This window comes from Ictidomys tridecemlineatus, chromosome 4 (genome assembly GCF_052094955.1).
Source record: "Ictidomys tridecemlineatus isolate mIctTri1 chromosome 4, mIctTri1.hap1, whole genome shotgun sequence".
Classification (NCBI taxonomy): Eukaryota; Metazoa; Chordata; class Mammalia; order Rodentia; family Sciuridae; genus Ictidomys; species Ictidomys tridecemlineatus.
The window spans coordinates 13,667,228-13,690,555 of NC_135480.1; the positions used below are offsets into that span (position 1 = coordinate 13,667,228).

The 23,328-nt window shown below is 39.5% G+C and overlaps 2 protein-coding genes and 1 pseudogene across 3 annotated transcripts; all 3 read left to right on the top strand.

Annotated features, from left to right (window-relative positions):
* Positions 1–5,100: 5,100 nt before the first annotated feature.
* LOC101962970 (olfactory receptor 5B3) lies at positions 5,101–6,030 on the top strand. The gene is given in 1 exon segment (XM_013361267.3): positions 5,101–6,030. A coding segment is annotated over 1 exon segment (930 nt).
* Positions 6,031–15,541: 9,511 nt separating this feature from the next.
* LOC101970078 (olfactory receptor 5B3) lies at positions 15,542–22,903 on the top strand. 2 transcript variants are annotated; one of them, XM_005331663.5, is made up of 2 exons: positions 15,542–15,635; positions 20,923–22,903. In XM_005331663.5, the coding sequence occupies exon 2, from the start codon at positions 20,951–20,953 to the stop codon at positions 21,872–21,874; it is 924 nt and encodes a 307-aa protein (XP_005331720.2). In that variant the 5' UTR covers positions 15,542–15,635; positions 20,923–20,950; the 3' UTR covers positions 21,875–22,903. The 2 variants fall into 2 exon arrangements, with proteins under 2 accessions (XP_005331720.2, XP_077902109.1); XM_078045983.1 differs by lacking the exon at positions 15,542–15,635 and adding an exon at positions 18,899–18,943.
* LOC101969787 (EF-hand calcium-binding domain-containing protein 14 pseudogene) lies at positions 16,277–18,911 on the top strand (annotated as a pseudogene).
* Positions 22,904–23,328: the final 425 nt, after the last annotated feature.

A 23,328-nucleotide genomic window follows, 5' to 3' on the forward strand; every position in this document is an offset into this window, starting at 1 on the left:
GTTGGGCTGGAGATGAGGCTCAGTGGTTGAGTTCCCCTGAGTTCAATCCCTGGTACCCAGACAAAATACCAATGACGTTCTTCAAAGAACTAAAACAACAGCAAATTCTAAAAATTTAATAGAATGAGAAAAAAAATACGCAAACCATCTTGAGCAAAAACATCAAAGCAAGAGGCATTAAACTACCTCACTGCAAAATACTGTACAAAGTAGTACTCGAACAACATGGTAATAGCATAAATGCAGATATGTAGACTGGGGAAATGAAACAGAAGAGCCTAGAAGTAAACCACACATTTTCAGCGAACTGATTTTTGACAAGGTGCTGAAACCAATGACTGGGGAAAGCAGTCGTTTCAATAAATGGAACCGGAAAAATTGTCTACCCCATACACAATGATGAAGCTAGACCAGGACTAAACTAATGGTTTCAAAAGATCAACTCAATATGCATGAAATATTTACATGTAAGGCCTGAAACAATGGCATTATTTGAATAAAAACAAACAGCAGATATGCTTCAATACCTTGAAAGGGGCAAATATCTTTTGGGAGAAGAAATGCATAGGAAACATAAGCAAAACAGACAAAGGGAATTGTATAAAGAAAAAACTTCTACAAAGTAAAAGTCAACATATTGAAGAGACAAACTACATGATGAATGAAAATATTTCAAAACAATACATCTGACAAGGGTTGATATCTATAATACAAAACCAACTCCAAATCTCAAAAGGGGGGAAAAAGAAAACAAAGGCAAGAAAGAAGGAAAACAATCCTATTAACAACAGCAATGGACTTCAATTGACATTTCTAAAGAAGAGACATACATATAAATGGCCGAGTGGTTCATGAAAAAACACTCCACATCACTAATCATCAAGGAAATTCATGTTTATATCACAGTACACCTGGCATGGTGCACAAACCTGTAATCCCAGCAGCTCTGGAGGCTGAGGCAGGAGGATTGCAAGTTCAAAGCCAGCCTCAGCAGTTCAGCAAGGGCCTAAGCACCTTAGCAAGACCCTATGTCAAAATAAAAAAAAGGGTTGGAGATGTGGTTCAGTGGTTGAGTGCCTCTGGGTTCAGTCCCTGGCACCAAAGAAACAAAAATAAAATCACCTCACAGTAGTAGAATGGCTTTATCGTAAAGAACCGAGATAACTGGTGCTAACAAGTTCTGGAGAAGGGGAATCTTGCACATTGTTGTTGGGAAGGTACATTAGCACAGCCAGGATAGAAAGCTGTATGGAGGTTCCTCATAAAACTAAGAATAGAGCTATCACATGATCCTCTAATCTCCCTACTGAGAATAATTCCAAGGAAATGGAATCAGTGTGTCAAAGAGACATCTGCACTCCTGGGTGACTTGCAGAAGCTGAGGAAAGGAAAATAGCCGAGTATACCTCAAATGATGAATAGATAGAACACGGTGCAATTCCACCAAGGATGCTAGTCAGTCATAAAAGAGAATGGAATCCTATCATTTGTGACAATATCATTGTGTTAAGTGAAATAAACCAGGCTAAAAAGACAATTATTGAAAAATCTCCCCCGTGTGTGGAATGTAGAAATTTTGATCTCATTGAAGTTGGGAATTGAATAATGGTTACAAGAGTCTAGAAAGAGTAGGAAGGAAGGAGGAATGGGGAATGATTGACTGTTGAGCCCTAATTCACAGTTATACAGGAGCAAGAAGTTCTCGTGTGCCATTGTGTAATAGAATGACTATGTAATACTTACGTACTGTTTCCTTCAAAAGGGCAAAAGAAAGGAATATTAGTGTTTTTACTATAAGGAAATGACGAGTGTTTGAAGAGACAGCCATTTTTAACCTGATTAAACATTGCACAGTGTATTAACGCATAAAAACATCTCATGGTTTCTCATCCATATAACTTTCATGTTGTCATTTATCAGTTGAAATACATTTCTATATTAAAAATGTACTAACCAGCTGGATCCCTAAAAGGCAGTTTAATTGCTTCTTCCCTGCCAAAGTAGGATCGGGAGCTGTAGTTAGTCTCACAGGAGAAATCTCCAGAGATCTCCAAGTTTCCATAATTCTCTCCAGATCTCCATGTGTTTGCCTCTGAAATCCCAATGCCTCAACTTCACTGTTTGAAAAGGAACACACTACATGCTGTATACCACGGCCATCGGGCACTGTTTTGTCATCTGAATGATCATCATGCTCAGGCCTTCTTTGACCTGAAGATTTGCTATGACCCTCAGCCATGGTCAGGGAAAACACTCATGGTTAGTAATCATATTGGTTGGCTTTTAAATGATACCGTCTTCATTAGAGGCATTGAAGGCCTGTCTTATTTGTTATGAATAGACACTAGCTATGAATTGTGTGAGACAATCTTTCATTTTTATTTTCCTAATAAGTGGCCCTTCCAAGATACAGAAAACGTTGAGTAGATTCTTAACCATTCATGTTAATAGTGTTCTCTTCTTTTCATGCATCTCCTAGAGAAGTTGAAAACTCTGGACTACTACCTGAGAAAGAGATACCCATCTTCTAATAGCATTTATGCAATATTCCATTGTTGGTATTATGATTTAAGATGAGCTATTTTGGATTGACTGATCTTACTACTTCAGTAAACTGGTAAGCTTATATATTCCATAAATGTTTAAGTGAGAAGTATAATTCATGCAAAAGCAGTGGGGTAGCTATACCAAATATGAGTTATTTGGAAAAAAAAGAAGCTTTAAAAATATATGTAAAATGGTGAACAACTCCACAAATTTCTATTATAAGAAATTTGTGATTCATAAAAAAGCATACTTCTTTCCCCCAAACTGAAAATAATAAAAGATGTTGCTTTGGTGGATTATAGGAAGACATTAACTTATTGACTATAGATTTATATCTCATTAGAGGTTAAAATACAAACAACCAACCAAGGATAATGAAATGATTCTTCTTTAAACTGCAAAAGGATTCTAACTGAAATACTGAGGTTTGAACTACATTTGAACTCTTTTACCATTGTCTCACGCTTATTCTCTGATGTGGCTTTAATTGTGAGTCTTGAGTCTTTCTCATAACACACATAATTTAGAGTATCACACAATGTCTCAAATCCTCAGTGTACTTACTGAAGTAAGAGTTGTGTACTATCTACCTTTGACGTGATCACACTAGCATAATTTATTTGTAAATCTCTTACCATTTGCTGTAGAATATAGCACATGCTGAAAGTGATCATGTTTAACATTTTCAACAAAGTATCTTCATGGAGCAGACTTATGGACTGAAGCTGCAAAAGTCTGAGGAAAAAAAAACTGGTAAGGGGTACTAGTTAGTTTTACATAAACATTTTTTTAAATTTTTAATTCAAATAAATAATTGGAAAATATATTTTTACTACTTAAGGACCTATTCAAATAAAATATTGTATAATATTGAACTTGCACCAATATGAAGCTAAAAATAACCCATCAACTGGGAACTTTCAACCCTGGGTCTCTATAATGTTGCTATGGAATGACAGTATGAGAGAAAGAATGTGTTTTAAGAAAAATGGACTCTTTTATTTCAACTAATATATGGATTTCAAGGAAGAAATTTCCAGAAAAATTGACCCACATAGTATTGCAGCAGCAGTACTCATATGCTGGGGCAGAGAAAGACTGAAAAACATTGGGGGGGGGCAGAGAATCTCACTGGTCCTAGCACAGGAACAAAGGCCCTTTGGGAAGAAAGGTTTCAATCCAAACTCCAGACTCAAGCCCTGAATGACAACAAGCATGCTGATCAAACCCACAAAAAGACATGTTCCCGACCCAATAACAACACCATGGCTAGTACCCCTGAGGCTGTGCTCCACTACCTGCACTTTATCCTCCTTTAGATATTACCATCTTTAATTCTCACAGGTAGATCGCATGACTTTTCTTTAATATTAGTTTCACTAAGAAGGTCTCATTAACTTTTTTATCTTGCAGATGGAAACAGGATGCTCAGTGGAGCTGGTCTGGGACCAGTGACTTCTGTGTGATCAATGGTAAGTCCAAAGTGAATTTCTTCTAGGAATCTACGCTCTTTCTCTGCTCCATGAGGTTATATGACTTCTCTCACAATTTCCTCTGCAGGCCAAACATGTTCTCACCATGCTGGTTGTCCTACCACATCTACTATGAATAGAGACATGCCGTGCTGGTTCAAGAGATAAACCCTTCTTCAACATAGGTTAAATTGTATGCTTTCTGCCATCACAGTCAATGTGTGTAGATGCACGCATGATAATAAGCATGAGACTATGGGGAAAAGCTTGGAGTGGAATTCAGATGTTTTTAATTCATTTCAGACCATTCTGTCATTGAAAGAAGGATCATTGAACTTCAGGGTTTTTCTATGCTTCTTTCTTGTACCTCCAGCAAGAGACAAACTTGTAGGGACTCAGTTCATTATGAAATCCCAAACACTGAATTTGAATCAAAGGAGACAAGGCATAATGATAAACTGAGTCAAATTTCAATTTGATTTAAATTCAATATAGCCTGTTACATATAGGAACCAATCAGCATGAGTTAAAGGTTGGTCTGGGACCAGAGCAGAAATTATCAATTAATAATTGTGCAACTATTAATATTTCTCAACATCTGCTGGCAAATATTTACATGAATGTAACAAAAAAATCAAACTCACCACGGAGAGGAGAGTGTGAATGCACATTTACATTTTCCATAGCAGTTCTTAGTGGGTGAGTGATATGGAAACTCACCTTTCACTGAGCCCAGAAGAAGTGAACCAACAGATAGCTTTAGCCACATACATCCTTTTTATTGTTATTAAATATTTTACATCTCAGATAATAAATATGTAAAAATTTAAAATTGGGCTCTGAGTCATTATGATTCCTGATTCCACAGTATGTAACTCTAGACTTTCCTACAGCACTAAATTTGATTTTCAAAAGCCTATGCTTTTTCTGGAAAATCTCAAAGTACAGGTTGTTACTACAATGAAAGAATACAATAAAAGAATAGACCTTGAAGTTACACTTTTCCTCTTCAATTGAAATTCTTTATCATTTTGTGCTTTTTTCCCCTCATAGCTGTAGAAGATCTAGAGATTTTCAGACAATGTAAATGGAGAACAAGACAGAAATGACCCAATTCATCCTGTTGGGACTGACCAAGGACCCAAGTCTGCAGCTTCCCCTCTTTGTGACCTTCTTCCTCATCTACACCATCACTCTGGCTGGAAACCTGGGGATGATCGTGTTGATTCTCCTGGACTCCCGTCTCCACACTCCCATGTACTTTTTCTTGGGTAACCTGTCTCTGGTGGACATCTGCTACTCTTCAGCTGTCACTCCCAAGGTCATGGCTGGGCTCTTTCCTGGAGATGAGGTCATCTCCTACCTTGCATGTGCTGCTCAGATGTTCTTTGTTGGAGCCTTTGCTACTGTGGAAAATTACCTCTTGGCCTCAATGGCCTATGACCGCTATGCAGCAGTGTGCAAACCCCTGCACTACACCACCACCATGACCACAAGTGTGTGTGCATACCTGGTCATAGGCTGCTATTTCTGTGGTTTCCTGAATACCTCCATCTACACTGGGAACACGTTCAGTCTCACCTACTGTATGTCTCACATGGTCCATCACTTTTTCTGTGATGTTCCAGCAGTCATGGTTCTCTCTTGCTCTGATAGACATGTTGGCGAACTGGTTCTTATTTATGTCGCCAGCTTTAATATCTTTTTTGCTCTCTTTGTTATCTTTATATCCTACATATTCATTTTTATCACCATCCTAAAGATGCGCTCTGGTGCAGGACATAGGAAGGCTCTGTCCACCTGTGCCTCCCACCTCACTGCAGTCTCCATTTTCTATGGGACTCTAATCTTCATGTACTTACAGCCCAGCTCCAGTCACTCCATGGACACGGACAAGATGGCCTCTGTGTTCTACACCATGGTCATCCCCATGCTTAACCCTGTGGTCTACAGCCTCAGGAACACGGAGGTCAAGAGTGCATTCTCAAAAATTCTTCTGGAAGGAAAATAATCCATAAGATTCTGAACTTCACTCTTTGAGATGAGCAGGGCCTGCATTCCCTCTTCTCTGATATCCTGCATGTACTGTGTCATTTTGAAAACCTGCACTGAGTGCACTTTCCTGAAGTGACACATTTTCCACTGCAAAATCTACTGCCTGGTGAAAGGGAAATGTATGGAAACACAACGGCTGAGTGGCAATGTGAGTGGTATCTTGGCATTTGCTTATTGAAGAAATTGATAATTTAATGTTTCCTCTGCTTTTTCAAACTGTGTCACTATGAATGTATGTAAAATAAGTGAATAGGAAGACCATGAACAGAACGTGGCCCATTGCCAGAATAAACATAATGTGGCTACTGTGGTAGTTACTTTTGTGTAAATTTGACCATACTAGGAATATCTAGAGATCTGGGGAAGCATTTCTCTGTGTGTTTCTCTGAGGTTGTTTGCCAAAGAGAGAACTTTGAGTCAGTCGACTTGTCAATAGGGTGGCTATCATCCAATTCATCAAGAACTCACCTGAATAGAAAAAAAAAAGGCAAGAGAAGGATAAATTCTTTCTCCCTTTTTCCCTCTCCCTCTCTATCTTTGGACAGAGGCATCTGTCTCTCTCACTCTGAACCTCAGAGCTAATGGGTTTTAGGTTCTTGTTCTCCACTAGACACACTAGACAAACCTTGCCCTCCTCATCATTCCAGGTTCTCTGTCTTGTAGACAGAAAATCATGAGTCTGCTCAGTTTCCATAATCACAAGAGCTCATACCCATAAAAAATCTTCTCTTACACATTTCTATATACTATTGATTTTGTTTCAATAGAGGGCCCTGAATTATAAGAGCAGGGTTTAGCGATCCTAATTTAGTATTTAATTTGGTTATGAAAATATAAATTGAAATCTAATTAATTTTTCTTTTTTTACATTTTGAAAAGCCCTCATTTGAGGAAAAATATGATATACTATGAAATGAAAGTTGTTTTTTCTTGATCATTTTAAAAATAGATATATAATTCTGGCATCTTTGGGTGAATCAATATTTCTGTTTGAGATATTTTGTACAATCAACATATTCATGTTTTGATAGTCATAGGCATAAAATAACTAAATTACCAAAACTATTGAGGAAAATCATAGCAATTTAAATGTATTATGTATTATTATTCAGGCTACTTAAACTTTACCATGAAAAACCACTGATGGTTTATTTTTATTTATTTTTTTGGGTACCTGGGATTGATCTCAGGGACACTCAACCCCAAGCCACATCCCCAGCCCAGTTTTGTATTTTATTAGAGACAGGATCTCACTGAGTTGCTTAGCACCTCACTTTTGCTAAGGCTGGCTTTGAACTTGCAATCTTCCTGCCTCAGACTCCTGAGCCACTGGGATTATAGGTGTGTGCCACTGAGCTTTGCCTTTCTCTTTTTATTTCCAGAAATGCTTTAAAATTGTCAATACTGACCATTCATTCTTTACTTATTGAGCTATACTCTCTATTGTCACTTCCCCAGTCTTTTATGTCACTCTATGCTCAGTAATTTTTTTCTCTGTATTTTTTTTTACAACTCCAATGATATAAGGACCTTTGTATGTTCTTTTTCCTGTGAGAAATAGTCTTATTCCATTCAGATATTCTGTGAAGTATTAACCTATCATGTGTCCTGTCCATCTATATAAAACACTCATTTTCCATTTACTATAGGAAATGTCCCCTTATCCTATATCATTCTTCACAAACCTAATGAACCCTTGTCACCTTATATTCACTTACCCAATCCTCATTTATCTTCCCAGTCTAGAAGGAAAACACCCATGATCAGTGACTTTGTGTTTCTGTTCAAACATGATAATCAGTAACTGAACAGAGGTCAATTTCCTAGTAGAATCAACAGAATTTTTTTAAATGGATGAACACATGAATAAAGCTTGGAGTTCAACTGCACCAATAGGTTGGCCTTTGAATCATGGATGGTGAGAGCAAGTCTTGCAGAAGATAAGCCTTCTAGATAAATATCCAGTACCTTGTTAGAGAAACAGCTAATTTTCTGCTTTTCTGAGATAACTTTTTTTCCTGTATTTTCTCCCAGTTCTCACACTCCTCACTTTTAGGCAAAATGATTTTCTGGGATTCCTAAGAGAGCTGATTAGACACTCTCATAATTTTAGTAAGAAGTAATGTCTCATTAAGTGGCAAGTAAAATGTCAAATAAGTACTATTTAGGAAATCATAAACACAAGATGCATTAAAGGCCTCACTTCTGGTTATTTTTTTAAAATTAATTCATGCACACAAATTGTACTACTGACTAGAAAGACTCTAAATGTCTAGGGACATAGGAAAGGAATGTGCCTCTATGTGTCATTTGTTATCACTATCACAGTGGGAGGCTTCAACATCACTGGGATTGAGCGGGTTAAGATGGTGGTCCTGGGACTCGTGAAATGTTGTAGGGTAGGTCTACTATGCACTTCTATTGATATGCTGTTTTCCCAGTGGAAGCATGTCTAATTACTGTTTCAATGGTCATTTAATGTTACAATTATTTTGCATTAATGGAAAACTTCCAATGATAGTGCATAGTGTGATTGACATATGACACTTTGGTGTTCTCGAAAGTGGGCCAAAAGGTTCAAAGTCTAATTTTTGAAACCTTAGATTATTACTTCTCAAGGCCCAGAAGGACTATAATGATCTGATTAAGGACTTCAAGAATGAGAAAATATTGGGATTATCAGGGGATGCCCTAAAATCAATGCCATGTATCCTTAGGAAAGTGAATTAGAAGATTTGTTTGTTTGTTTTTTTGTTTGGGGTACTAGGGATTGAACCCAGCAGTGCTTAACCACTGAGATACATCCTCAGCACCCCCCCCCCCGCTTTTTTTTACATATTTTATTTCGAGACAGGGTCTCACTGAGTTGCTTAGTGTCTAACTGAGTTGCTGAGTCTGGCAACTCGCAAACCTCCTGCCTCAGCTTCCCAAGGCATGTACCACTGTGCCCTGAGAATTATAAGCTTTAACCACAGACAAGAAAGGAGTTGGCAATCTGACCATGGAAGCAACATTAAAATGATAGGGTCACGAGCCATGGAATTTCAGTCACCCCCGGAGCATGGGAGAGGCAAGAAATTGAATGACTCCTAAAACCTATGGAATGAATGTGCCTCTGTCAAACAGTACCTCTCTGTCACACCACACCTCTCTGTCACACCACTGATTTCTACTCATTGGGATTAATTTTAGACCTTTGGTTTTCAGAGCCATGAAAGAATCAATATGTGCGTTGTAAGCCTCCAAGTCTGCAGCAATTTGCTACAGCAGCCATTGGACACTAATACAAATTGCCATCTGTCTTATTTATTCTTTGTCATAATCATACATTACTACTGTATGTTAGTTTGGTGGAAATCATAAGTGAAACCATGCTTCCATGTTTTGGAGGGCAACCTGCCCTACCCAGTGTTCACTGGCTTAAAAGTTTGCATCATCTAAAAATATCTACCAAGTGGATACACAAAAAGTAATTGTTACAAGTTTGTCCTTTGTTATCTTGGAACTTACAAAGGGCTTTTTAAAAGACTTCATCTCCAAATAAAGACAATAACAAAGACATTCTTCTGCCTCATGTGATGTCACTGTCCTGGCTACAAATGACGCTGATCTCTCCTCACTGGAGGATGCAATGAAATCTGATAAAGTTCACACTTACTCTTGATATCCTTCACAAAAAACTTGTTTGCAAAGTTAACAATAAAGTACTTAAATACCCTGTTCAAAAGTGCACTCATCAAATCACTCATGATAATGGGATAATGGAGTGGAAGAACATACACAGGAATATTTTCAGATACACGCACACATTCAAAACCAAATGAATAGGAAACTCATGATAATTATAATCTTAATTTCTCTAAGTGGTCATTAACTATAAATTCATATTGGTAAGTACCTATCACCACTACACATTCTGCTGTTGCATTTTTCCTTAACCAAGCAACTTGGATGGCCGTGGTTATTTACCTGGTAGGGAGATCTGATTTCTTATTTCTTATTCCTCAACATCTTGGGAAAATTAATACATATTCATTATTGCAGTTGTTTTAGTCTTCCATTGACCCTAATTTCCAAGAATGAAAATGGTAAGAGAAGCCCTAAAGAATCTCCTGTACTTCAGACATACTCATAATTATCTCTATTATAAATATTTGTCTAGTGTCTGGTAGTCAGGATCAATCACTAGTGAGAACTTCGAACTTTTAGGGGCCTATTCAAAGGTATGATAAACCCAAGGAGGACAAACAGCAAACTTATCTTCTAATTCAATACAATCATTTGATGTGTCTCTTGGTAGACCATTTCTTCAGCATTGATACCACTCCCATCTTTACCCCTTGATTCCTGGAACCGTGAATCCTGTCAATTAGATAAATGGGACCGTATGTTGGGAGCTGATTCAGAACATGTATAGCCTCTTGCATAATTTTTCTTAGCCCAAATTGTGGCTCCAGCTGGAAGTCTAATGGAGACTTCAAAAGGACATTCAGCCATTGTTTTGTGACAGTGTTCCCAGATGGTGCAGAACATGATGGAACAGTAAATGCCATGAGCCTAGAGCTGTTGCTCCACTTCATTTCTGTGAAGTGAGTTACTTAATGATAATCATTACCATGTGGAAGGCCACAGTGCTTTATATAGGTTTCTGTAATCCATGTACAATAGGCATGATAGAAGCATTATGTGCAGGGAAGGCAACCTTTTTTCATAGTGTCTTTTCTAGTAAGAACAAAATGTCACAGTTCCACGATGGATTTGTTTCAATGTAATTAACTTGCCACTCATTCACAGGGTGGTCAACCTGAGAGATGGTACCACATCAGGGACTCCGTTTCTACAACTGGCAGATCCAGCACTGAGCAGGGGCTATAGTCAGTCAATCCACGAGGAAGCATATATGCTGTGGCCTTTTTATAAGCTCCGTCCCTGCCAGCATGATCACTTTGTCCATGAGCCTATTGGCCAATAGCAGAAGCCACTGAGAAAAGATTGACTTGGACTCACAGAATGGATTTGCATTTGAAGTTCCTTCACCACTGTCCCTCAGTGACATCTCATAAAAGGCTTTAGTGCCGCAGCTTTCCACCTGTGGGTTGTGCCTACATGTCATAGAGAACCATCTGTAAACCAGTCCAAATCTTCCATTCCCTTGTCCATTTATAGAGTATTTACTGTGAGGCAAAAGGTGCACCTATGAGGAGACAGGGCATTGAAGAAGGGGTAGTGCTCATGGCTCTTGGTGTATTCTATATCTTAAAAAGTCTATTATCAGATCAAATTCTGTTTACCAAAAGGAAGTACTCAGCCTTAAAGAAGAATGAAATTATGCATTTGAAAATAAATGAATAGAGCTGGAGAATATCATGGTAAGTGAAAGAAGCCAAATCCCTAAATCCAAAGGCTGAATATTTTCTCTGATATTCGAATGCTGATCCATAATGGGGGAGGACTAAGGAAGAATAAAGGAACTTTGGATTGGGCAAAGGGAAGTGAGGGGAGGGGATGGGATGTGGGGTGGGAAGGATGGTGGGATGAGATGGACATCATTACTCAATATACATGTATGATTACACTACTGGAGTGACTCGGCACCATGAATTGCCAGAGGAATGAGAAGTTGTGCTCTATTTGTGTAAAATGTGTCAAAATGCATTCTACTGTCATGTATAACTAACTAGAACAAATTTTAAAAATTGAAAAAATTGAAAAAAAAGGAAAGTACCTTGGCATGGTGGTGTACAATCCCAGTGGCTCAGGAGGCTGAGGCAGGAGTATTGTGAGTTCAAAGCCAGCCTCAGCAACTTAGCAAGACTCTGTCTCAAAAAAAAAAAAGACGGGGACTGAGGATGTGGCATAGTGGTTAAGCTCACCTGAGTTTAAAAAGGAAAGTATATCCTAAAGGATCCCCAGGGCTTTACTTGAAAATCCTAGGAACCTGTACTACAATTCAGGAAGAAGGGTGACATCATCTCCACAGCATCTGTATTTTCTGCTAAAAATTCCATGACTACTGACCTTCTGGATTTTGTAGCTCAAGTGGCAAAACAGCTCTCTGGGAATACAGGATCCATAGGAGAGCCTGCTTTTGATCTGGGCCCCACTCCCAACTGGCAGCTTTTCATATCACTTGGTATACAGGATAGAATCCCACACCCAAAGAATAATTACATTTCTTCTAAAGCCCAAAGAGGGCTGTCAGGTGATGTGTCCCTTTTTGGTATGGAGAAAAGACAGAGGCCATACTTATCCTTGAGTTACAGGAGATATCTCAGTATATCCCCCAGCACTGGAGACCTAGAATGTTTTTGGAATAGAAGGCCTCTGAACTTCTTGCATTGAATTCCACACTCTGGCATTGACATGTTTTCCTAGTAATCCTAGTTTATTTGCTATTTCTTGCTTACTAGGTCCAATTGAAATAATGTCATTGATGAAATGGACCAATGTGGTATTATGGAATGGAAATTTCATCAAGATCCCTGAGGTCTAAGTTACCACGTGTGCCTGAAGACTTGATGTGGCTCTGATGTAGAACACAGCAGGTGTATAGCTGTCCAGAGCAAGTAAATCCTGGTTGTTCCTGGATGTCTCCATTGACAAGGAGGAAAGCAATTCACTCTGAAAGCACACCTGGAATGTCGCTGCAATTGGAATCCACACCTGATGAACACAAACAGCTATGATTCTCCAAGAGCCACATGTCTTCCACACATCCCCAAGAGCTAAGTTGGTGGGTCTCCATGGGATTCACACCCGGGCTTCTAACAGGATCTTGATGGTGACAGGCATCTCTGCAACTCCTCAAGTAAGGTGGTGCTGCTTTTGGTTTACTTTTACTTTTGAAGCACATCAAATAAGTACTATTTAGAAAATCATAAAAATACATTAAATATGAGATTGGAGGTTTAATATTTGATTATATTTTTAAAGTTACTTCACGCATATGAATTATACAATGAAATGAAACTACTCTATCCAGGTAGAATAACAATATGATATCTGTCAGTGATAACATACATTCCATATGCTTTCATAATGTACAATCATTTCTATTTTGACCCACAGAGAGATCAATTTTACGAAAATCCTAAGAACAGAAATGTGCCGCCATGTCTTGTTACCACCTTACTTTAAAAGGCTTCATCATCTCAAAATCTGGAATATCAGGCTTCAAAATGCTCAGGTGATCATGCTGTTATTTTTGAAACAGTGTAATGAAACAGCAGTATTCACATCTATTTAGAGATATTTCTCCTGTAGGAACTGCCGCAGTCTGGCTGGGCACAAATCGCGAGCCACTGAAGCAGGAACAAACTTTATTTCTGAACTCCACAGTACACTCCACACAGGCTCCCTGGGAAAAATGCAGAATGCCATGCCATGCGGCTCCTCCCAGGACACACTACTCCAACAGGAAATCCCTCGTCCGGAATTCCCTCCTCCTGCACTTCCCCAACCAATGGGAACTCTCCAGGAGTCAGGCCCAGGGAGACAGCAGGGGTCTAATCTCCAATTGAATGCACATCTTAATATAATCATTATCATCTCAATGGCTTGCTGGCATCACCTTTCAACCAAAAATGCCATGCATCATTCCTACTTGGCTATGGCTCTCAGCAAGGAACCATTATCTTAAACACTATTTAATTTTAGAATAATTTTGCAGGTGCAGATTCTTTTCAAAGTTAGTGCAGAATGCTGCCATATGACACTATTGCAAGCCTAGCCACAGCTCACAAAAAGATCCAAGTCCTAATTATGATACCTTTCAATATTACTGTATGTGGCTCCAAAGAACTTTACAGATGAGATTAAATTAAGGATAAAAAAAAACAAAAAACAAAGATAGGCACAGTGGTGCATGCCTGTAATCCCAGTGGCTTGGGAGGCTGAGACAGGAAGATCTTGAGTTTGTTCAAAGCCAGTCTCAGCAACAGCAAGGCTCTAAGCAACTCAGTGAGACCCTTCTCTAAATAAAATACAAAATAGGGCTGAGGATGTGGCTCAGTGGTCGAGTGACCCTGAGTTCAATCCCCAGTAACCAAAAAACAAACAAAAAATTTAAAAAATGAGAAATCATTAGGTTTCACGCATAGCCTAAATGCTATCCTCTGTATTCTTACAAAAATACAATCAGAAAGATAGGAAGCGCGGGAAAAAGGAGTTGGCTATGTGAACTCAGAAATAATAAGCTATAGTGTGCCAGTAACCACACCAGGAGGTATAGGCAAGAAATGAAGTGTCTCCTGGGGCCTGTGAAGGGACATGGCTCCAAAGACCCTTGGTTCCAGTCTACTGACTTCTAGTTTCCAGACCTGAGAAAGGATAAACACTTTCATTGTAAGCCTCAAAGATTGTAGCAGCCAAAGGACACTAACAGAAATCCTGGTTTCTTCTCTGCCCTATATTTCATTTCTCCCAGGTGTGTGTTTGAGAGAATTCACCAGAGAAGTCATATATTCCTGGGCTTTTTTTTTGTTGGAAAATTATCTACTACTAATTTAATTTCTTCATGTGTTATAGGTATATTCAGATGTTTTTTTTTTCCATTCCCTGGAATTGGTTTTGCTACTGTGTGCATTTACAGGAGTTTGTTTGTTTTTCAATTTATGTTGTCTAGGATGTTGTTGTACAATTATTTTTTTACACTATTGTATTATAATCTTTCTCATAAGGACATTCAAACAACAGCAGAACCATTTGAATAAAAACAGTTTATTATTGTCAGAGGCAGAGTGTTGGAGCAATTATCAAAGGGATAGTCAGATGAAAAGCCATAGGTGATTGCAGAAGGACCATATATTTAATGGGACCATGAATTTGACAAAATTCTTAGAACTCTACAGCAAAACCCAAGGGTATTACTGTATGTAAATTATTCATTAATTCAAAAATAGTAGAAATAGTACAAAAGCACACACATATATTAAAACTAATCAGCTTGCTCCCCACAGACAGATTAATTGCTTCTTCCCTAGGAAAGTCACATCAGGAGCTCCAGGTGGACTCTTGGGGACAATCTGCAGAGGTCTCAGGTCTAAATAATTCTCTCCAAATCTCCATGTATTCACCTCTGAAATCCCAACATGACTCAATAGTACCTGTTTAGGCCAGAAGAAAATGCTTCATTGGGCATCATTTGCTCATCTGAATGACAATCATTGTTAGTGCAAACAGACCTCCTTCTCACTTGAGGACTTGCTGTGAAACTTTAATTGTGGACAGAGAAATATTCAAAGATAAAAATCATTTTGTTTTTGTTTTACACATACAATTCTGTGAATTATTGGGGAGATGTTACCTTATCATGTTTATTAATGCAAATAGGAAGACACAGATGAATCTTTCGTGTAGAGGGAAAGAATTATTTGTAGATTCAGAACTTGGTCTTCGGGTTTATGTTCTTTCCTCCCTTTTTCCTGCATTAGAGAACTTGGAACCTTTGACCACCGCCTGAGACAGAGCTTCACTAACAGTAAGTATGACATATTCCGGGGCTGGCTGTAATTCCAGTCTCCCTGTTCTGGATTGATTGCTTTTCTCCTTTCCAGCCAAATGGTAAGTTTCTACATCCCATGAACATTTTAATGAGAAAGATAATCCATGCAAAAATCTATGGGGCCGCTATATGATTTAATTTAAAAGATTAAAAAATCTGAACTGAACTGCCAAAGGGGAAGTGAGCTGAGGCTGGAGCGATGGCTCCGGGTTTGGTGCCCGTGGCCGCCGCCGCCTTCGCCACCAGCGCGTTGGGAGCAGCAGTGGCCGGAGCGGGGGCCGAAGTCACGGCTGCAGTGGGAGCGGCACGTGTGAGTAGCTGAAGTCGTCCCTGTCGCAACACCTCAAACTCAGCAGGAGCGCTTCACGACCCGGACTCCCTTCAGACTCAGGACGGAGGCCAGAAAACGGTGATCATCCCCACCCCCCTCCGCTTCGCAGCGGAGCTCTTTCCCGTCGCCCGGGCAGAGTTGCGGCGGGGGGCAAACCCCCTCCTGCCGCCTCCTCTCCAACCGGCGAGTTCCCACTGTCTCGCTCTGCATCGCCTCTTCTCCACCCTTTTCGAGAACAAGTCCTGTCCCAGACGTTCAAAGTATCTACTCTGGGTGTCCTGCCCCAGCTCTTGGAGCACTCTTAGAAATATTGCCTATTTCCCAGGGCTGAGAATCTCTCATTGTTGACGTAGCTTTTCTCCCCTTTGGGAGATAGAGGTCGCCCCCTTTCCACTCTCTTACCCGACAGACACTTCATGACCCGGGCTTTAGCCATTTGGATCATCAGCGCCTCGGCCATCTCTAGGTGACTTCCCCCACCCGTTTGAGTTCCAGTGTCCTCTGGGCTCCATTCTCCAGCCCCCAGTGGATCTGGTCAGTCCCGCCCCTGGGTGGGAGTGACCAGGGGGCTCTGGCCCAGGATTTCCCACCCTGGAAGGTAGTAGCTCCAAAGCAGCAAGAGAATTGGGAGTCCGGTACGAACCTGGCAGCTCAGGAGTGGGTGCACCACCCACCCCACACAAGAAGATGAAAAAGCGCAGAGAGCTTAATGCATTGATAGGTTTGTCTGGGGACAGCCGGAGAAAGAATCCCAAGAAAGGCTCAAGCAGCCACTGTCTGCTGCTTCGCACTGAGTCTTCTGACTCAGACTCTGATTCCAGCTCAGAGGAGGGAGAGGAATTGCATGTTGTTGGAAATCGCTGTGTCAAGGGAGACTACTTAGGATGCTGCAAGATCTGTTATCCTCTCTGTGCTTTTGTCATCCTGGCGGCCTGTGCTGTGGCCTGTGTTGGCTTGGTGTGGATGCAAGTTGCTCTGAAGGAGGATCTGGATATCCTCAAGGAAAGATTTAGAACAATGGAATCTAATCAGAAAAGCTCATTCCAGGAAATACCCAAACTTAATGAAGAACTACTCAGTGAACAGAAACAACTTGAGAAGATGGAGTCTGGAGAGCTGGGCTTGAATGATGTCTGGCTCAACATCACAGAAATGAATAAGCGGATTTCTCTGTTGACTTCTGCAGAAAACCACCTTAAAGCCAATGTTAAGTCAGCTGCAGACTTAATTAGCCTGCCTACCACTGTAGAAGGACTTCAGGAAAGTGTAGCTTCCATTGGCAATACTTTAAACAGTGTCCATCTAGCTATGGAGGCAATTCAGAAAACTGCGGATGAACACAAGAAAACCGTGGAATTGCTGCCAAGTGATCTGAATCGGCACTTCTCAAATTGGACCAATGGAAGCAACAAAATCATTCCAGCACCCTCAGCTACATCAGAACTTGATAATAAAACCCAGAGTGAGAATTGGAAACAGGATGTCCTGTACCTTCATAACCCTTTAGAGGCGGTAAACAGTACCCTAGTAGCCTACCAGAGACAGAATGGTCTTAAACTCGAGGGGATGAATGAGACACTCAGTAATCTCATTCAGAGAACCAACCTGAAAGAAAGCAATGTGGTTTTTGCTCTGAGTGAAGTAGAAAACACAACGTACCTGACCTCCAGCATGATGAGTGATAGAGCTGCCATTCTGAAAGGAGAGTCTTTGGATCAAGGGGACAACAGAACTGATATCATAAAAAACCCGAAACATAAAGAAGGAAGATAGTCCAAATTCTCAGGCATCCAAGCTGCGAGAGAAATTGCAGCTGATCAGTGCTCTCACAAACAAACCTGAGAGCAACAGGCCTCCAGAGATGGCAGGCGAAGAACAAGTACAGAGTTTCACATCAAAGCCATCAACATGGCCAAAATTCTCACAATTTCTTGGAGACCAAATTGAGAAAGCTGCCCAACGAAGGCCTGTCTCCCTACCAGGAATTTCTAGCATTGAAGATCTTCAGGATTTATTCCACAAGACTGGCCAGGATGTGCATGGGAAGCTGACCTATCAGGAAATCTGGAACTCTCTAGGTTCTACCTTGCCAGATCCAGAGAGCTTGAGAGCATTTGGTTCCAATGGAGATGGAAGATACTCATTCCTGGAGCTAAGAGTAGCTTTAGCCTCAACAGGCATTATTTTAGGAATGGATGTATACCCTGGACTACCTAAAATCTACTTACATTACAAAAACAACCCTTTTATGCATCAGCCCTCTAGTCCTCCAAACTATTGTAGCAAACATATTGCCACCTTCTAACTTGTTTGAAAAGCTATACAAAAGTTATTTTTTTAAAAAAAGAAAACCATTTTACTTATAATCTGATGTTCAGAAATCTATAATTTCCTGAAACCAGTAATATCTTACATTTTAAAATTGCCAGGAAAAGAAATAATAAAGCCCTCTTTTTTTCTCCTTCCTTTTTTTTAAGGGGAGGAGACCGTATCTTTTAAAACTGGAAAATGTATATACAGAGAGAATAAGCCACCTTTTATATTTCATATAAATTTGCCTTAAATAGCTGCACTTTATAGAGACTCAGAAAATGTCTTGTCTTCAAAAGATAGGCCTTTTCTGTTTGTAAATATTTAAAATGAAAGAAAAATTGTGCATATTGTGTGGAAAGTAGAAAGAATGATTTTAAGCAGGATGTGAACAAATTACTTACTTTAAAAAATCACTTATTTGGGTAAAAACTGAAACTATATTCACATATGCATAACTCATCCCTCCTCCAAGGCCAAGGTGCTGCCATGGGGTTTAGCCTGCAGATAGGGGCATTGATTCAGGGATGGATGCTCTGGGACCAGTGCTGGCTCCATACTTAAAAAAGTTGGCTTCTGAGAGTTTATTCCTATTCCCTCAATGAATCCCAACATGTGAACCAGAGAAGTCTTCTTGAGGATTTTTCTCATTTTCTCATTTTTAATCCTCTTTTAGGGTTTAGGAACACAAAAAGTTATCCAGTGGGGAGCTACATTTTCCCTCAGGTGAGTTAGATTATCTTTCCCTATCCACCTCCACAAGTCTATCTTAAGGCTATAGCTGGCTCCTACCTTCAGTAAACGTCTCCATTCTGAATGGCAAAACCCAAGTCCCTAGTCACTGTCTCAGACTAGCCACTCAGAGTATTAGAGGAAAAGGGTACATCTACTTTTAAAACAAGAAACTACCCCTTTGAGATTTTACCTGGGAGCCAACCAAGAACCTGATGGATTTCTTGGTGAGATGACTAAGGCCAAAAATAGTTGTGAAATGAAATGTGTGAAATCATATTGTTTTCTTACAGATATCAGCTCAGAAGTAGATATAGGCTTTCTGTCCAGAGGATGCCAAACTATAGCTGGCACTACAGCAGAAGCCTTCATATGATGGTAGCAAGTGCAATACTTCTCCTTTATGGACCTGGCACAGCAGGTCCCGGAACTGGAAGGAATGGTCTAAGTCACTTGTATGTTGAGTTACACTTGCTGTGTTGTTCCCAAAGGCAATCTTTGGGTAGCACAAAAGGAAAACTTACAAAACTTAACTTTTGTAAGTTTTAGTCAAGTGAGGGAGAAACTAGAGAAGCTCTTATGGCACCAACTTCTCTGGTAGAGTTCATTTTTCATTTAACTTGTCCAAGACCTGTAAGCCAGTACAGTCTAGTACCCTGAAACATGTAAAGACTGTTATTTTCTTTACATTACATTCAGCTTGGTGTTAGCTAACCTTAAATTTTTTTGTAGAAATATTAAAATTCAGTTAAAGCAGGAAAAAAAAGTCTGAACTGAGTCTATGGCACAAATGCAAAAATTTCTCTAAGAGGGAATTTAGAGAATTCACAGATTGATATGTACAGATATTTGGATTAAGTTCTTAAATATTCTGCATCACAAATGAACTAAACAGACATTTTTCAACAGAAGAAATACACAATGGCCAACAAATACATAAAAAAATGGTCAACATCATTAGCAATTAGAGAAATGTAAATCAAAACGGTGCTGAGATTCCATCTCACACTGGAAACAGCCTAGGTGTTTATCAATTAGTCATCAAGAATATAAATAAGAACAAATGTTGGAGAGGATGTGGAGAAAAGAAACACTTTTACACTGTTGGTGGGACTGTGAATTAGGACAATTGCAATGGAAATCAGTACGCAGGCTCCTCAAAAGACTAGGCTTGAAAAACACCAGAAGATCCAGCTTCAACACTTGTTGGTATTTACACTGAAAAATTAAAGTAATCTGCCTATAAGGGCACATGCATCCCATGTTTTTAGCAGTACAATAAGCAAACTATGGAAACAGCCTAGGTGTTTATCACTGGATGAATAAAGAAATAAAATACAGTAGATATACACAATGGGGTTTTATTCAGTCAAAAAAAAAAGGAAATTGTGGCTTTTGCCAGAAAATGCATGGAACTAGAGTCCATCATATTATGGTGAGTGAAATAAGTCAAACTCAGAAGGTTAAGGATAACATGTATGTTTTCTCTCATGTGCAGAAGATAGAGAGGAAAAGGGAATGTAAAGCTGGGGGTGGATCTCCTAAAAATCAAAGGTAGATCAATAGAGAAAGGAGACAAAAGAAAGTAAGGGAGGGAAGCGCGGAATGCAGAGGAGTGATATTGACCAAACTATGTTGTTATATTGTGTGCACGCATGAACATGTAACAAATCTCATCAAGTTGTACAGCTATAATGTGCCAACTAAAAATTAAAAAAAAAATACTCTGCATCTCTGTTAACAAGTGTAGAAGGACTTAAAATTGGGAATAAGATTCATAAGGAGTCTTTGATTTCATAGAATTTAACCCTGTATGCAACTAATGTAACACATTTAGCTTTCAATCCCAGAATTTTTCATGAGAATCTTAAATAAGATATTAGGGCAAAGAAATAATGTATATTTCTTACATACTATTTATTTCAATTCAACCTTTACTGTTTTGTTCCTTTTTTTTTTTGTCATGGCTGTAGAACATCTAGAGATTCTCAGATAACCCTGATGGAGAACAGCACAGAAGTGACAGACTTCATCCTGCTGGGACTGACCAAGGACCCAGGTCTGCAGCTTCCTCTCTTTGTGACCTTCCTCCTCATCTACACCATCACTCTGGCTGGAAACCTGGGGATGATCCTGTTGATCCTCCTGGACTCCCGTCTCCACACTCCCATGTACTTTTTCCTGGGCAACCTGTCTCTGGTGGACATTTGCTACTCTTCAGCTGTCACTCCCACGGTCATGGCTGGGCTTCTTCCTGGAGACGAGGTCATCTCCTATGGTGCTTGTGTTGCACAGATGTTCCTTTTTACAGGTTTTGCTACTGTGGAAAATTTCCTGCTGTCCTCAATGGCCTATGATCGCTATGCAGCAGTGTGCAAGCCCCTGCACTACACCACCACCATGACGACACGTGTGTGTATTGGGCTGATCGTAGGCTGTTATGTCTGTGGCTTTTTGAGTGCCACAATCTGCACGGGGAACACATTCATTCTTTCTTTCTGCAATTCCAATGTGGTCCATCATTTTTTCTGTGATATTCCAGCAGTTATGGCTCTCTCTTGCTCTGATAGACAGGTCAATGAGTTGATTTTTATTTATGTAGCCAGCTTCAATATTTTTGTTGCTCTCCTTGTTATCTTAATATCCTATATATTGATTTTTATCACCATCCTGAAGATGCGCTCAGGTGCAGGACACCGGAAGGCTATGTCCACCTGTGCCTCCCACTTCACTGCCATTTCTATTTTCTATGGTACCATTATCTTCATGTATTTGCAGCCCAGATCCAGCCATTCACTGGATACTGCCAAAATCACATCTGTTTTCTACACTCTGGTCATTCCAATGTTGAACCCTATGGTCTACAGCTTACGGAACAAAGAGGTAAAGAAGGCTTTCACAAAGATTGTCTTGGAGGGCAAATAGCCTTCAGGAGTGTGATATTGCTTTTTAAATGATCACATTCCCATCAAGCCTTCTCCATATATTGAGTTACATTTTGGTAGACATAATGAAGCTTCTGAAGTAATACCCTCAGCTTTAGGAGACTGTAATTTACAAAAAAAAAAAAAAAATAGAAAGAGACATTATATTCAGAATCTGATACCTGAATGAAAATATCTCTGATAGCTTGTGGTCAGCTTGTCTGAAGTCTTATTATATATTGATAATTGTGTCATGACCCTCGCAAGTTTTTACCCCATGTCCATACTAATATATCTGGAAGTGCATCTAGATATCCATGATTAGAAGATGTGTACACATGCACAGGAGTGTAAATTTGCCAAAATTAAGTGTAATATGTTTATTGGTGGTGGCTAATTTATTTGTTAATTTTTTTCAATTAAGAGCTATCTGGGTAGCCAGTAAAACATTTCCCTGTGTGTTTTTGTGAATATGTTTCAAAAGTGAGTCCTATTTCGGGCAGTATACTTAGTAGAGAGGATCACAGATCTCTCATTTACGTGAATACACATCATCCAATTCATTGAAGGCTCACCTGAACAGAACAAATAGCTGAAGGGCAAACTTTCTCTATCTTTCTGTTTTCTTCATTTGGGACCCACATCCTCTTGCTCTTGATATCAAATCCCCTTGCTCTCAGAACTCTGGTCTCCATAGTTACACTAGTTGTGCCCCATCCCTCTCTCTCTGGTTCTCACCATGCAGATCGCAGGGCACGGCCTGTCGTGGTTTCCACAAGCACACGGTCCCACAGCCAGAGTATATTTCCACTCGTACGTACACTCACATCCTTTGATTCTCTCCCTGGAGAACTCTGACTACAAGACCAGTGTTTAATGATCCTAAATCAATGCTTAATCTTGTAGTAGAATAAATATTCATATCTAATATTTCCAAATATCTTTCATTACTAGTCCAAGCATGCTAATTTATGAAAAAAGGATGATATATTATTGAATGAAAGTGTGTCCTTTTCATTACACATTTTAACAAGAGATACATAATATTGGCATCTCCTATGAATTTATATTTCTGTTTGAGTCATTCAATACAACTAGGATGTCTATGTTTAAATTTTCTAAGAGTTAAGGTGTCCAGAGGGCCAGAAAAATCAGGAAAATTAAAAGTATTTTCATGTAGTCATTTATTAATTCCATTTTACAGAGTACTTAAGAATTATACTGAGAAGTTAATAATGTCTATTTTTGTAGAATCTTTGAACTGTTGATATTGTGTGTATTTTTCTTTAGTTGAGTTATACTCCTTCTTCTCACTCCCCAGCCTTTTCTTCACTTCTTTCCCATTGCTTTCTTTGCTCTCTCTCCACAGCTCCAAATATGCTCCAGCCTCAGGGCCTTTTCACTTGCTGTTCCTTTTTTGGAATACTCTTTCTTCTCTCAAATATTTGCAGAAAT

Bases quoted from the DNA above. Each gene is read 5' to 3' on its own strand.
- LOC101970078 (XM_005331663.5), top strand. From the start codon at position 20,951: ATGGAGAACAGCACAGAAGTGACAGACTTCATCCTGCTGGGACTGACC.